The sequence below is a fragment of the Kryptolebias marmoratus genome, linkage group LG8 (genome assembly GCF_001649575.2).
Source record: "Kryptolebias marmoratus isolate JLee-2015 linkage group LG8, ASM164957v2, whole genome shotgun sequence".
In the NCBI taxonomy this organism is placed as follows: Eukaryota; Metazoa; Chordata; class Actinopteri; order Cyprinodontiformes; family Rivulidae; genus Kryptolebias; species Kryptolebias marmoratus.
In genome coordinates, this window is record NC_051437.1 from 27,126,493 (window position 1) to 27,143,048 (window position 16,556).

General features: G+C 37.2%; 2 protein-coding genes across 2 annotated transcripts in view; both read right to left on the bottom strand.

The window, feature by feature from the left end:
- Nucleotides 1–16,556, bottom strand: part of zgc:103759 (U8 snoRNA-decapping enzyme) — a 576,073-nt gene that overhangs the window by 394,367 nt on the left and 165,150 nt on the right. The gene's annotated exons all lie outside the window — the stretch shown is intronic.
- Nucleotides 1–16,556, bottom strand: part of lamb2 (laminin, beta 2 (laminin S)) — a 46,422-nt gene that overhangs the window by 20,825 nt on the left and 9,041 nt on the right. Inside the window, exons 3-13 of the mRNA XM_017411361.3 lie at nt 12,016–12,188; nt 11,749–11,884; nt 8,209–8,282; nt 7,938–8,126; nt 7,023–7,086; nt 4,206–4,408; nt 4,001–4,121; nt 3,659–3,847; nt 3,079–3,258; nt 2,802–2,914; nt 222–301 (exon numbers count right to left, since the gene is read on the bottom strand). Of these exons, the coding sequence (XP_017266850.1) occupies nt 222–301; nt 2,802–2,914; nt 3,079–3,258; nt 3,659–3,847; nt 4,001–4,121; nt 4,206–4,408; nt 7,023–7,086; nt 7,938–8,126; nt 8,209–8,282; nt 11,749–11,884; nt 12,016–12,188 (1,522 nt within the window). The remainder of the gene's footprint in view (nt 1–221; nt 302–2,801; nt 2,915–3,078; nt 3,259–3,658; nt 3,848–4,000; nt 4,122–4,205; nt 4,409–7,022; nt 7,087–7,937; nt 8,127–8,208; nt 8,283–11,748; nt 11,885–12,015; nt 12,189–16,556) is intronic.

Here is a 16,556-nt window from a genome sequence, read left to right on the forward strand (position 1 = left end):
ACGAAATAAACATTTGAAATATATGAGTTTGTATGTAATGTATGAATATAATATACAAGTTTCACTTTTTAAATGGAATTACTGAAATCAATCTACTTTTTCATGATATTCTAATTTTATGACCAGCACCTGTATATCTGTGAGAGACCTCCACGCTGTACGGAGGAAACTGAACAGGAGCTGATTTAGTGATTTATGAGTGAAGCCACAGCACCACTCACTGGTTGTCGAGGGCTCCTCCAACGTCACACTCGCAGCCTCTGCAGCCGCTCAGGTCGTGGCTGAGCCCCCAGTGTTCTGGCTACAATCACAGGATGACAGACAGACAGTGAGGTCCAACAGCTGAATCACTCTTCATGTTATTGCAGACTGAGGAGAACATCAATTGGAGTTTACCTAAAATAACTAAGTGAGTGATGCATACTGTACCCAGAACTTTAATCCAATAAAAGATTATTCTTAGGCTATAAGGGCATCATTATTACCTGATTCCTTCTGCATCGTTAGACTGATTTTTGTCCTATAGAAGTTTATAATACACATTCTTAAAAAAATGTTTCAACAATCAATTTTAGCTTATGTTTCTGTACTTTGAAAATGTTGTTCTTCTATATGGGTTGCTATTTTAATCTGAATAATCCAGTTCAAATACGTGGGTAGAGACTTGTCATAAATCAGCCTACATTCTTAGTTTCTAAACTTTTCAGCTTCCAAAACACAAACTAACAGTGGCAGAAACAGGAGACCTCAACTATTAATGGTTTGTGGCCTTTAAGTCAATTAAACAAAAGCATAACGATAAAATAACAAACTTTTCATGTATTTATTTTAATTTGTTCTCACTGTTTTAATGTCTTGTACCAATTACAACAAAAAATATACCATTAATGATTAAATTTAAAGGATTGGAGATCATCTAAAGAGCCTGCAGCTTGGCATTTCTTGGCCTGACCCCAACTTTAGGCACCACTGGTCTATAACAATCCAGAAGTTTGAATTTAATTATTTTTAATTTAGATGTAGGCAGTAAAGTACCTATTTCTCTTCAGCAGTTTTTTCTATTGTGACAAACTCCATTCAAATAAGGATTATCCAAAGTGCAAGAATGTTCTTTCCTACTTCAACATTACCCTTAAAATATATATTTTTTTGTCATTGTCAACATTGTTTGTAGTATTATTCTTTATGGCCTTATCAACAGGATCCCCTTTCGGACAACGTCAAGGCCTGACCATTTTAGGACTGCTGTAACCCCACACCAGCTGGACAAGCGTCAAATCCCTGGGCTAAATTTAGAGCCATGACCCAGGCAGGAGCTTACATTCCTGCCCGTACTATTCCTGTCTGAGCAGGTTTGGGACAAGAGGCTAATTTCTAACAGGAAGCTCGTCACCACCTAACAGCCTGGGCTGCTGGGCAGAAAGGGGTCACAGGAAAATAATGGCAAAAAAGGAGAAGAAAACGAGTAAGAAAAAAAAAGAAGCTTTATATGGGCTGAACGGTGGTTGAACAGAAGGGGACTGAGCTTTGTTTGTGGCTGTTGAAGATGTTTCATTGTTTATTTAAATTACATCTTTAGTTTTAAGGGACTGTAGGAGAGTTTCAGGCTTTATGAGTTTCAGTATGAAGAATTATACATCCATTCACTACGTTCATTTCACTTCCATTCCACTTTGTCTCCAAAATGTCTCAAAATGTTTGCCGGGGTTCCTCGCATGAGTCGCAGAGGCTCACAGTCTTGCCGTTTGACGTTTGAATTTCTTCAAAACATTTGTGCAACAATTCTTTTACTCTAAATAGTTGCAGAGTTGTTGAGGGAGTCTCGAGCCCATCTCAAACGCTTTTCAGGTTAGTTTCTGTCTTCTCTGACAGAAAACATCTGAGGCTCCAAATGCCCTGGTCTAAGAACTATGTCGATGCATAATAATTATCTAAAAACTGGTGCAAACCTTCCTATCTTCAATTCAAATGTGCACACCAGTAGATTAAATTATAAATGTGAGGACAGCTGCCAAAGTGGGTACAAACTGGGCTGAGGCAAATAAATTATATGAACGTACTAGAATATAGTTTTACAAGTCATGCACATGATGCAAGAGGGCGTGATTTTCAAAAACTAATCGTGTAAAGCATAGCTGCATAGTTCGATGGTCGCAAAGACTCAGAATTCAGTGAGACCAGAACTGAAAATGTACATATTTTCTCATAACTTGGAGTTGCTAACTAGTCTCCAACAGTCACAACCCAGTGAGATACTGATTCCCATCACCAGGAAGGCTGAAAGTTTACAAATACTATATGAGCTGCAATGTGAAAGTTATGTTTGTGTTTCAGTTATATCAATCACTTTCATTTCAACATAAAAAATAAGAAAAATTGTTAGAAACTGGCCCAAAAGAAAGAAGCTGACTGCACATATCTAACAGCAAAGTACTTAAAAAATTTGTTTGAAAACGTTCCGATGTAACATCATGTCTTTCCACTCCTTTTAATCCAGGTTTCCTCTCTATCTTTCCTATTACAATCAAAAAAATTCAACAATGGAAAAAACTTTTATTTAAAATAAATGGACTAACACACAGACATACGAAAGCAGTGTTATCTATGAGCAACAACAAAATATAAAGTATTTGTAAATGTATTTCATTTACTATAACATTATCAAGTGGGGTTCTTTTAGGACGCTACAGAAACCCAGTGAAGACTGCAGAGAAACCGAGGAAGAGAACATAAAACATATTTTCTAGACTCTTTAATTTCTCTAAAAGCTAGATCTAAAACAGTTTTTTGTGGCTTCCTACCAGACACTGGTCACAGCTGCGTCCTGTGACAAGGCGCTTGCAGATGCAGTCTCCACTGAACGGATCACACAAGGAGCTACCCGACACGGTTCCTCTGTGGTCACACCGACAAGCTGCAGGATAGAGACAAAATGAGCGAGGTCAAAAGTAGTAGGTGCGTGATTAGTTACAGATTTGATCATAAGATGGAAGAGGACAGTTGCTGATTGTTGCATTGATGGATGACTGGTGGCGCAAAGAAGAGTCTGATAAGATCTGAAAATCAAGCAGCAGTTACCCTGACAGCCCTGAAGGTTTTCCGCGCTTAGGCCAAAAAAGCCGGTCTTGCACTTGTCGCAGCGTGGCCCCTCGACGTTAGCCTTGCAGCGGCACTGACCTCCCACCATGCTGAGTGCCGGGTCACTGTGGCTGTCACACAAGCCTCCATTCTGGGAACCATCCGGGTCGCAGTCGCAAGCTGCAGAAACATGCAGCACGTAAGTTTTAATGCAGATCTGTCAACTATTCTCTCAAATGACTCATTTCTACTGGGCTAGTTCTGTCTATGTGCAGAGAAAGTGGAAAAATTGGATAAAACAATTGTACCTCGAACCAAATAAATACAGAAATCATTCTTTTTAGCAATAAGGATTATGTTATGTAGGTTCAGTAACATGTCACTGCAGAAAGATGCAAGCTGGCAAACAGGAATCAACAATAACAAAAACATTTATATGAAAATAATAAAGTCCAAAGAAAATGGATGTTTCTTCTAGCTGCAGTAACAGGTAACATTCAAAATAGCCCTTTAAATGACGAACAGTCTTAGAAAATCCCTATAATCGATGCGGTTACTGAATTACCATTCACACACTCACCTACGCAAACTCTTGGGTCCTTTATATCTCTGGTGGGGTCTTTGTAGTAAAATGGTTTGCAGATCTCACAGTTGCGTCCCATTGTGTTGTGCTGACAGTCGTCACACACTCCACCGCTGATGTTTCCCGTGGCCAAATAGACCGCCATATCAAAGTGACACAGGTTTGAGTGGCCATTGCAATTACACCCTATAAAAAATACAAATTTATTTAATAAAATTCCTGTTTCATCAAGTATTACACAGATATAAAAGTGAGAGTCACTGTCACTTGTAGCAGACAATTATTTTAAAACCCTAAAGTTGATAATAATACTCCGGTGATAAAGTTTACTGGACTCACGCTTGCAGGCGTTTGTGTTGCGTCCTTCGGCTGGCTTCCAGGGATGATCGTTGTAAAAATCATCACACTGCTCACAGTTTAAACCTTTAGTGTGATGGTTACAAACACATCTGCCATGAACCTTACAGGAAATGAGGGAAAAGGAGGTAAGTTAAATGAATCTATATGGAATTAAAAAGGTTGTTTGTGATTCCTCGTCTCTCACCATTCCTTCTCTTTCATCCCTGATGCCCTCGATGGGCGCGCATTCTGAGGCGTGGCCGTAGCAAAAGCAGTTTCCACGTACAATAAGTTCATATATGGCGTAGTAATACTTCTCTTTGATTTCAGCTCTGGGGTCCAGCAGGTTGTCTCCCAGCGTGTGAAGCTTAGTGAAGTTGACTCTCAGGTTAGTGATCTTCAGCTGGTCTGATGGAAAAAAGGCATGAAAATATTTAAGCGTTGATGCTCATTTATCCAGTGCATGCTGATACGAGGAGTTTCTTTAAAAAGTGACTATAAAGGGAAGGGAGGGAGAGCGATTTGCATGTGAGTCCAGCTCACAATAACAGAAAAGCTTACTACAATTTAAAAGCTCTGAATTCTGAATTTAAAAAGCATCTTGTCTTAAAAAACAAGAAAAGAAAAATTTTAATCAGTCAGCAGATTAATCACTCTACCTTTAAAGCTTTAATGCTAATCTTTACTAAATACTAAAAAGAAAAGTACAGAATGAAGGCCATTAGAAATATTGTTAATCATTTAAATCTAAGCTTAAGGCCCATCTTTTTCCCTTGATTCAAGCAGAGTATCAGATCCAATAGGGCTGACATTCTTTTGTTTTTGTAGTTTATTTTACCTTTTATTTGTTCTTTTACTGTTTCTTATATTTTACTGCCTTTACTGCTGTTTTTAACTTTTTGTTTGACTGAACTGTAACTGTGGTTGTATTTGAAGCATAAACATTTTATGTTCATGTAATATCTTTATTTAGGTTTTATAACCTTTATAACCTTCACCAAAACTACTTATGTAACTATTTTACTTTTTAAATAGTAAAGTTGATATTATGCTTGGTATATTAATGTTTTTCTAAAAGTATTCAGCTCATTTTCCCTTTCAAACTAATTTAAAAACAAAGACATGATCCAAATGTAATTCAATGACTTTTCAGTTTCAGCACAGATGGAAACTCCAAACAAGACAGACAGCAGCGGAATGCTGCCTTTTATTTTCTTAAACTATGTGGAGACGGTAAGGAAAAAAGATTATTTCTTTCAAAAGACATTTATCTGTCTCTGCACCCTAATAGCTGTGCAGAAAACTGGAGATGGGAACATTTTATGTTGTTATAATCCAACTGTTAGAGAGAAGCAGTGGGTGCACAGACTTGTAAACTAATGTGCATATAAGGACACTTTGCGCACATTACCACAATGGAAAACTTTTTTCCTTCACTAAAATATGCAATTTTGGAAGCTATTTTTTCTCCCTAACAAAAAAAAAACATATTCCAAGGGAATCATTTCTACAAATGGTTCCTCCAACAGCAATACAGAATTTTAAGCTTTGCAATGTTTTCGTTTTCAAACTCCTACTGGAGTTGTAAAGCAATACTATTACAACAAGATTTATAAAATGCTTGATGGGAAAATTTATTTTCATCCAAATCTAGACTTTGCCTCGCTGGATTTTTCGGCAGTAAAAAATAAAAAAAATAAAAAAAATCTCACCCTGACAGACAGGAACTAATCCCTACAGCCTCTCAGGATAACACTAAAACACTGTTTCTCCTTATGTTGTTATGGTAGACTGGAGAACAGCCTTTCAATTCAGTGAGAAACACACGGAGCAGCCAAACAGCAGCTCTGAACAAGCCAGAGGCTGAAACTGAAATACAGTAGCTCCTTTCTTGGACGCTGAAAGTGTAACATCACTCTTAACGTGATACGGCAGACACACAGGTTTTAACATTAACGGTTCTTCCAGCTTCATGTAGCGACTACAGCACAGTGCTTTTGTGATATATGACACTTCACGGGTGAAGAGGAACAAAGACAGTGTGGGGAATGATCTTAAGCAGTTAAGTTACCTAAAAAAGTGTTTTATGTTCTTTTACACAGAGATTCTGCTGTTAATACAGGTATTTAGAACATTTTTTCAAAACTTAACTTAATTTAGGTTTGACAGTACGTATTTAGTCCATTTAGAAAAAAATGAGATTCATGTGGACAACCACTACCACGGGGGTATAAATAAAACAGGTTTAGGTTAGCTCATAACATATTCCAATTTTGAGTTCTAAACAGTAAAAAAAAATAGAATCAGGGATGTTACTGAGCAGTAATATGACTAATTTAAGTATAGATTAAAATAGTGTAAAATATAGTATTAATATATCAGTAATATGGTCCTAATTTAGAAAGAAAGGCAAGAGGTGCTAAAAGCTGATCAACAACAGAGAATAATAAAGATTAATTTGATGTGAGGGGGTCAAAGGTCATCCTGTCCACCCGTTCCTTTGAGATATTTCACAACAGAGCATGACAAGCTCTGCTGCTGCGTTGGAAACAGAGTTAGGGTTTCTGGGAAAAGCTCTAATGTCCTGCCAGTCTAAACATGAGGACTAGGACAGCGAGGCTGTGTGGGAGAGAAACAGCTGCTTTTCACATCTCAGTCTGTCTTCCACACAGCAGGGCCATGTTTCACACTCCAGAGAGATGGCCTTTAACAGTCTGTAATGTGGCACAGCTGGATGACAAGGGCTAATTGTGTTGGCCGAGGTCTGATTTATGGTAACAAATACAAAAAATAAAAAATGATTCTTCAAGTTTTTTTTCGTTTTCTCCAGATTTTTAAGTTTAGATGTGACTCACTATGTGCTACATTTCCTTTATTAATGCTTTGTTCGTTTTATTAAATTGTCATAAGCTCATCTTTATGAGAGAGCCAGCAGGTCATTAACCTTTTATAACTCTGTAAATCAAAAGTATTTAACTTTATAAATTGTTGCACTGCTGTAACAGTGTTGAGCGTGACCTACTCTGGATGTTGGGGCTGTAGGGGTCATTAATCTTGATGGATGGCTCCAAGACTCTGTAAATGACCTAGGCAGAAAACACACATAATGCACTCAAATTATTGATGAAATTGACTCTTAAAGTCACAAACCTTTCATGCCACACATTGTGATGTTCAAAAAGATTTACATAATGTGAGCACAAGAGATGGTTAGGCTTTATTATGTTAGGATCATTTAAAAGCTTAGTTTTTTTTGTCTCGTCTGTTGATGATATAAAGATGGAATGCTGATTGGTTGAATGTTAGCTTAAGCCAAGAAGGGGCCCAATAACAGTCGATTTTACTACAAAGAGGACTATGACATACAATAAAGAGCAAATAAGTAAGGTGAAAAAACAATAATAAAAGATTTCTGTCTTCTATAGCAAAGCAAAACTAAACAACCAATAAAGACACCAAGACATTCAAGACTAGTAGTGCTTTCTATTTGAAATCGGAAGTTCCAGTTCTAAAAGAAACCTACCAAAGTTTGAATTCTGACTTTGAAAGTCAGGAGTTTCTCACATAATCTGACATCAAAACCCAATATGGCTGGGTTTTTTTTGCACAAAAAGTGTTGATAGTAGCAGTAATGTTTTTCTTATTTGTACTTTTCTTAAATCAGTCATACACATAGCAGTGTACAGTTTTTATTAGTGAACAACCTGCTGCGGTGTTTGAAATGCATAAAACATTGCAATGTTACCAGGCTGTACTGTAAATAACAGCTACCCTGGACACTGAACTTAAAATTAAATAATACTACGGATTTTACAACCTGCACTCAGATTTGTTTCACGTTTCAAGCATCGCTCCCAAGTGGCAGGAGCTTGTTATTACATAGAGATGTGCGTTCGAGAAGCTCTAACGCAAAGTGGATGAAGAAAGAAGTTCTTACCTCTCCTTCTGTTGAAGGCTCAATGTCAGAATAGCGGGACTCACAGATGACGTCATTAATGTTACGCAGTGGACCCTGTGATACTCCAGAGAAGGAATCGGCACAGTCGTGGGCGAAGTAGCGATAGATCTGCCAGGTACGACCAAAATCTGCCGAACGTTCAATAAGCATGGCTGCCGGACGGAAAGTCTGCAAGAGCAGAACGTCAACATGTCTTTAAGGGATTTTACTGCTAAAAGTATGTTTAAAGTCAATTTGGTTAATAGCTTACCTTGAACGTCATAATTAAATGAGTAAAATGAAACTCTGCCTCCAGATCCAGCTGAATGAAAACATCTGACTTTCCTGAGAGAAGTAGAAACAGAAAAAAAATAAATTACAAAACACCAACGTGGACTTCAAATAAATTATCCCTTTTAGGTAGTTTGGATCAATAATTAATAAACCACTTGCACTATTTTCCATCTGCATCTTCAGTTTCTTCCAGCTGGATGACACATCATCATTGCTAGTGGCAGTAAGTGAAGTAGTAAACATGATTTTGGTTTGAGGGATGGCTTCTTGGCAAGAAAAGCCACTCACTCCCAACAGGAAAAAATGTAGAGAAGAGATCTGAAAAGCCCACACACTTCCTGAGTCCTCAGTTTTAAAGGACCACTCAACTTTGAGAACTACTTTCACTCCTGTTCTCCGTGCTTACTTCTGCAGCTCAGAGGGGTTTCCCATTTCTGCATACCAGCACATAAAAGGTGCATTTTATTTCTTTTTGTCAACTTAACTTACAGCAAACCTTTGGCCTTGAAACCGCTTATGTAAAAACAAAGCACAGGTTTTATGCACACATGAAAAAAAGAGGCTAACAGATAAAAATACCTTAGATGGATATTTTGTGAAAATGTGCACAAATATATCTAACCTAGAATATAAAACATGCATAAAAAAAACCAAGCCGGTGTAAAATTCTTTTAGGTCCACACTGAGTCCCAGTTTTATAATAACAAATGATCAAATTTGATAAAATCTTTCAATGAAGTAATGCAATGCTTTAGTAAATGACAATACTTATGCTAGATTCTTTATTTACACCATTGTTAGTACATGTTTACAGTTTGTGGCACTTTGACGTCTCACCATCCTTTTCTCTATGTATTTGACAGAACTGCTGTTTATATCACGAACCAAGCACTTAGTGTTAATTTATGTCTCTGTCCTGCACAATAAGACATCAGATTTGTGTTGTATGAATTACATAATTGTTTTATGCAGAGTTTTATGATTTTAATTACATTTTAAGGGTCAAATTAAGCTCCAGGTGCTCTTAGGAAATGTATAAATCTTTTGAACCCATTGTCATCCCTAACTATTTGGAGAGGGCAAAGCTTTAAATAATTATTACTTTTTTTTAGTTGAGTGCAACCAGTTGACATGGCAAAGTTAAGTACATAAATCTAACATTTAATTTCTTAGTTTGTGTCTCGTCAAAAACTCTAGTTCTGACGGAGGTCTCTTTAAGATGGATTACAATTGGACTGATTATAATTGGCCTTAAATTGGAGTATATTTAATTGAGTTTCAATTGTATCTCTTTATTTTTTTCTGTTTTGTCCTGGAATAATTTTTGTTGAGAGCAGGCAAAATATGAACGAACATTAGGCTTAAAGGTTTGTAAAATGGTCAGGCTTTTTTGGTTCTTTTATGTAACCAGTAATGGCTGTAATTCAACGTTTGCTTGAATTACAACAATTGCATGTAGTCTAATGTAAAACCACTTCAATAATGAGCTAATAGCACCTATGGTTCAATTTCTGTCAAACAAAACAACAAAACAAAAGTTTTAAAACCTTGTTAGCAGAGTATTTTTTAATTTGCCTAATTTGACATGAAAAAATTATTTGCTGAACAGAAAATAGACCTGATTCACGTATGTCTTTTCAAATGCCCCTACAATAAAGAGTCCAGTTAATCAACAAATACAATCAAACCACTGTCAAACCAAATAGGCCCCACTGTGTGCACCATGTAGCTGCCACACAGATTCCATGGAAAATTAGGAGTAAAAATAGTAACTTTACTTCCTGTGCCCCTTCGTCCTCTTCAGTTTCTCTCTGGTTCTATTCTTGGTTTTAGTGCAGCACAGTGTTGTCACCAACAGAACTCCATTACTGCATCAGGATTCTTAAATGACTCCTTTGTTAAAAGAGCCAATCGTTCACATAGTACATAAAACATGTTTGTTAAAATGTGCCCCTGTCTAAGCTGAATCATCTGATATTCCCTTCACTCTTACTTTTATCTTTCTGCTGGGGCTGAACTTTCCTTCTTCTGCTTCCCATCTCTCTGATGAGATGCCATAGCTACTCTGTTATTAGGCTGATTTGTAGCTGGAGGGAGGATATGGGACGCAGTGTGTTCATGTGGAAACTTTATACTGCTTTTAAAGTTCTCTTGAGCTACCGGTTACTTTATCCTTGTGGTTAGCAATAAACGTTTATGTTTTACTTTTTACAGTCCCCTCTCTTGCCGACTGAATAATTTGTTCTTCAAAAAAGTCCAAACCATTGAATTGCATCTTTCTTTTCCTTTCCTTTAAATTATGCATGCAAATATTTTTAGATTTTGACTACCTAAAAATTCCAACCACACAAATTTTATCAGTCAAGTTTAGCAAAACCCAATTAAAATGCCAGCTTTCAGAGGAGGATGCAAGCATTAGCTGACTTCATGTTTAATGCTTTAGCACACATTTGCTTTCAATCAGCTCCAAATACTGTAACTTTCTGCAGTTAAGGCAAATGGATTGGAGAGTTTGGGGTATGAACTTGGCCATATTTGACGACAGTACTAGAATAAAAAGGTTTTTGACACTGCTATAAATGCCGTAAGAATGTCTCTTTGATGAAAATTTATCAAAATAATATTTAACACAAATCAAATAAGGTCAGGATCAAGACTCATGTATTTATATTGACTGATTTAACCAAACATTTTACGCCAACATCCCCCTTCTCGGCAACATTCTCCAGCTTCTCCTGGGGGATTCCAAGGTGATCCTTGGCCAGAGAGGCTATATACACCCAGGTAGGATCCTAATCAGATGCTAGAACCACCTCTGCTGGCTCATTTTGATGCAGAGGAGCAGCAGCTCTACTCCAAGCTCCCCACCTTATCTCTGAGACTGAGGTGGACCACCCTACATTTCATATATGAGAACTCGTTGTTTTGGACAGGATCCACATCTCATGACATTCGGTGAGGGTTGGAACAGTAAATTGAGAGCTTTGCCTTTCAGCTTCGTCTTCACCAGCATAGACCCAAGCAATGCCCTCATTATTGTGGACAAGGCAACGATCCTTGGATCCATCTCCCGCTTCATTATACCATCACTCATGAAGAAGACTCCCAGATACTTGAATTCCTCCGCTTGAGGCAGAGATTCATCTCTGACCCAAAGGGTGCATGCAGCCTTTTCAGGTTGAGAAGCATGGCCTCAGACAAACTTTAAAGGTATTTCAGCTTGAGAAAGCACAATGATACTACCAACAAACACTAAATATTGATTCACTGAGGTAAAATATTGTTACTTTACAAGCTGACACTCTCCATCTCCATAGAAATGCTGCATATAAAATAAACAAACTTCAACAGTTGAGAAATGTTAATTGTGAACTTTCCATGAAGTTGGAACCAAACATTTTTGTAATCCAGGTTTACTTTACTACATTTGAGTTTGAGACAAGTAAACTCCAGTGAAAGTTAATGTCTATTTTTCAGATAGTTGTGAGTAAATTAAACTTTCACAAGGTCTCCTAACCATTCTCAGACTGCCACCAGGACTTTTTGCGGTGAGGTTTGAAGGTGGTGATGACGTTCTCTATCCGGTGATTGATGGTGTTGTAGACAGGGTCATACGGCCTCCTGGAGTCACACTCGAAACATTTCTTCTCATCCTGCAGAAGGACAGAATCACGTCACATCACATGATCAAAAGTGGAAGAGGTCACCGGAAAGAACTAAACAAGAAATGAAATCTAAGGACAGAAATGCAGTGAGAGGATCTCTGAACATCACATGTTCTCACCTGTAAATGACTGACGATGCAGTAGGGCTCTTTTTTTCTCATGCCACATGTGGACGAGGCCTTCAGGTTCTTCTCTCTTCCAACCAACAAGTCTCCAGTTGCTGGGTAACAGCTGCCATGGGCACAGCCGTGAGCTTGGTCAGGCTCCTGGCCAACTGCTACAGCAGCCAGGCCTGGGAGGAGGGAAACAGGAAATGAGTTACAGTGAACAGGAAGTAACAATGCAGATGGGCATCATTTTCCAACAAAGAGCCCATTCATAAACAAAAGATGGCTAATCAAGTAAACCTAATTAGTATACTTGTATGTTGTGTAAATACTGAGATGTCAAAAGCTCATCTTGGCTGCAGGTTTATAGCAGCTGAATATATGTTTGTCTGCCTGATCAGTAAATACAGACCATTTTCCCCAGCTCCACGACTGTATCAAACCAAGTCATTTTATTTTAAATAACGAGGGATTAAAGCCAATTAAAAGCTACTTTTTTATATGTAATTAATGCAATAATCAATACATTTTTTTCTAAACACTTCTAACAAGCACTGGTAGGCTTTAAAATGTAAGAAAAAAAGATTTTATTGTTTGAAAATAATGCACCTCTGTAATTATACAGCTTTTGATGATCAGGAGCTGATTCTGTGTTGACACATCATTAACTGGCAGGCAGATTGTTTCAGGTTATCAGGCTCAAAAATAAAGTATCAAGCAAGAGATCTCAGTTATCAGCTAAATCCAGACCAAACAGAAGTAACCTAATCCAAGAACTGGTTTCCATCATTGCTAAATATACTTAATTTAGATGTGAAGGTATCAGAAACACTAGTTTTATGACTGATACTGATGTTGAACAGAAGTGATAAAAGTGAATTGGTGCCATGGTATGACTAAGTAGCTGGGCTATGTGTGGGAGTTAAAATAACCCTTATAAACCTTCATGACAACCAGCAGCAGCCGTGAGACATTCCACCGGACATTTATGTGAGTTTATCCTCCCACGTGCCTCTGGGACCTGTCTGTCTGCTGGCGTCTGTGGACATGCTGCTCAGAGCGGAGAACGAGTCGGACTAGAACAGGTGTTTCTCATTTCCCTCAACATATGACAAGATCAAATCTATGCTGCTGTGCAAAACCCTCAAAACACTCAACACTGGAACATATTTGTCCGTCTTCACGCTCACAGTTCTTAACATAAAGATTCATCTGTTTATATTAACACAAATCTCAATAGTCACATCCAGGAGATACAAGGCAATAAAGTCATATTTATAGAGTGGGAGAAAAAACAAAGGCACAAAATGTTTTGCAAACAGATTTAAACCGCTAGTTAAAAAAACAATAACATTTAAAAAAAAACAACTGTCAAAATATATCTTTATGCAATTCATTCTTTTCACAAATTCTCTAACTACACATACATTTTTTCATGCTATGAAATGAAAATTATCAATTGATGCTGCAGTTTCTTCACGGTTTAGGGTTTACGTGCACAAAACTGTCGCAGATGCATAAATGCTTCTTATGAAAGTAACTGGATCGCACATGAGAAAAATACAACCCCTCATCTGGATTTTAAGACCCAAAATAAAAACAAAAATGCTTACATTCAAATAAATCAATAAAGCCAGGACTTTATCAGTAAATCTGGAGGTGACTGGCAAGATCTAAATTTAACGTTTTGAATGTCTAACTCGAAGTTTTGAAAGGTTGAAAGGTTCAATATTTTTCCTGGCAGAACTATGCTAATAATGCTTCAAACTGAGAGGAAAATTTAATAATTGTTGCATTTTTTTAACCTAAGATGGCATCTACAGTATGTATCTTTGTCTATTTACATACAATATATTTGATATGTCATTAGTGTACTGTTTATTGTGTTCAAAAATACTTTTTTTCCAGTTCAAAGTGTGGCTCTTACATTGTTTCGACTAAGTCATTATGTCCCTTTCAGAACTAAATGTTGCCCACTCATGCGGTAATAATGTGCTTGTTTGTCAACTTTCTATTCAGAAAACAAAAAGAAATCTGCACGCTCACATTCCTCCGTCAGTTTGGCCCAGTTTGGGTGTGCCTGTGGTGTCTGAGTAATGAACTGCACAAAACTGCAGAACAGAAAATCTCACACGATTATTAAAGGTGCCACCTTTAATATTAGAGTGTCGTTATAAAGCATGCTCTGTCAGCTCAAACAGTCATAACTGGCCATGATGATGGGTCATAAGGGGACCTGAAGGACAAAATTCAAAACCATGAAGTAACATCAAAAGTTTTAGGAGGTAAGAGAGAAATATCCACAGAAAATGACCACACAAACAGTAATTATCAGTTGCCTAACCAGGTGGAAAAATAAACTTTTGAGGCACATGTAAAGAATTCAACTTGCTATCATTTTATCAAGCCAACAGACTTAACCAGCTACAGCCAAACTGTCCAAAAGCAATCAAACAAAATAAATCTAATTAGAGAGACAAAGTACGATATTTACTTGTGTGGACAGAAACAAAGGCATTAATTTTATAAATATAATAAATAAATATAGTTTGCATTGTGCCATTTGTTAAGTTTTTGTTTGTTTCTTCATTTAAGTGGTTTTTTTACTGTATTCTAAATGTCTCTTTACAAATTCAGGTTTGAGGTAAAAAACATTTTCAAATTGCTGTTTGTGCAGAAGGGCTTTTAGATTCTCATTTATCCTTCCAACCTTTGCTGAGAGGATTCTTCGTATGACTCTTTTCTCTGGAAGGGGTTATTTTCATATCTGATTAGCCTCTGTAGAATGATTTATTCAGATTAGCTTTGCAGATGTAATAGAGTGCTGTATGAATGTGTGAGTGGATGGGTAAATGAGGGCACAGATTGTTGTTAAGTGCTTTGAGTGGCCTGGTTGGCTAGAAAGGCACTATATAAGTACAGGCCATTTACCATTTACCATCTAAATGGCCTGAAAATGTCTTGATTGTAACATTAAAAAATAAACAAGAAATATTAAATCCCGCTCATTTTCTCAGTAATCTTTAAACTCACATTAAATACTGAAATTGGCTACCCTTGAGGATTTGAATACTTAGAAAAAGGTACATTTACTGCTTTAGTTATTTCTAAATTCTATTTATTCTGTACAACAGCTCAGCTGCAGAAAGCTGCCTTTTATTTGGAGACACTTGGAGGTTGTTGCTCATCAAAATCTTTGTGTCAGTATTTCTTTTTCAGGGGTTGTGTTTTCTATCCAGACTCCTTGATATTTTTAAGGAATACAGGCTGCTGCTCTCTGCAGATCTACCCTCACTCATTAAAGCACAGACAACGCACTATCAAAGCCTGATAACAGTATCAGACCAGCTGCAGATATGAAGCCTGTTGGGAACAGTCGGAGGAGCGTTTCACATGGAAACTCACACGAACACAAACTGCAGAGGAATCTGTGTTTGTCTGCATTTGGACGAATGTTACTAACCACAGCCCACCTGGGCATCTATGCAAACATGCATGGCTTACAGCTGCTCAAAGGCGCACTCATTCATTATTACATTACAACAACTGATGCTCTAACTTTTCAGTGAATGTAAAGTCTCTGCTAAGTCACTATTAAAGAGGCTGAACATGTATCATTATCAACAAAGACAACAAACTAAATGAGTCATGATAAAATAGTTTGTTTTCCTGTCTTTTATCTGTCTGTGTGAGAGCAAAGAGTTGGAAAACACACTTTTCAGATGCTGTCTTAAAGAAGTCTGAGATGAAGTACAGAGTTTCTGCCCAGACAGGGACAAGACCCATCCAGACACAACATGATCTGAGTTCTGGAAACTGTTGGCATGATCTCAAAGGTTTGTGAGAGAGAGAAAAAGAAGTGGGAGGTGAAGGGGACCGAAGCAGACATTTGATGTGCCGTGTAATCACTGGGTTTCTTGTCTTTTATCTGCGTGATTCTGTTTGTGTTTGTCTGCGAAAAACTCCATCAGCGTCACACCTGTAAACATGTTATGAGATTAGATGACATCACAGGAAAAAACATGCAGACTAATCTATTTATTACAACTACTCTATATTATGTACAACTGCAGTTCTCAGTGACAGGATGCCTAAATTAGGACACTTCTGAATAGTTTTTATTAAATTTATAATGCATAAATCTATATCCAAATCAATAAAATCCAGTCCATGTGTTAAAAGGGACTTTGTACATATTAATAAAAGTAAACTTTTTGTTTGTCCTTTGGTTTAAATGTCATAGACTGCCTTTTTTGTTTCCATTTCCACACCTGTCAGGTTGATGTATAGTAACCAAATCTGCTTTATATGAATAAGCAAGGTTTAATTTATTTAAATATTTCATTTTAAATATTTCCGTTTAAAAAAAAAGCATCCTGTGTAACTGACTTCCATCAGAAAATAAAAACTTTTAAAAGAAGTTCAGAAGTGTTTAAACCTCAGGAGATGGCAAATCCTTTCACAACTCTTAATTCTTCATAGTTTTACCAGAACAAAGTGAAATATATCTCAGATATATCATTGTATGCATGCCACAACAGGAAGCTGGACCA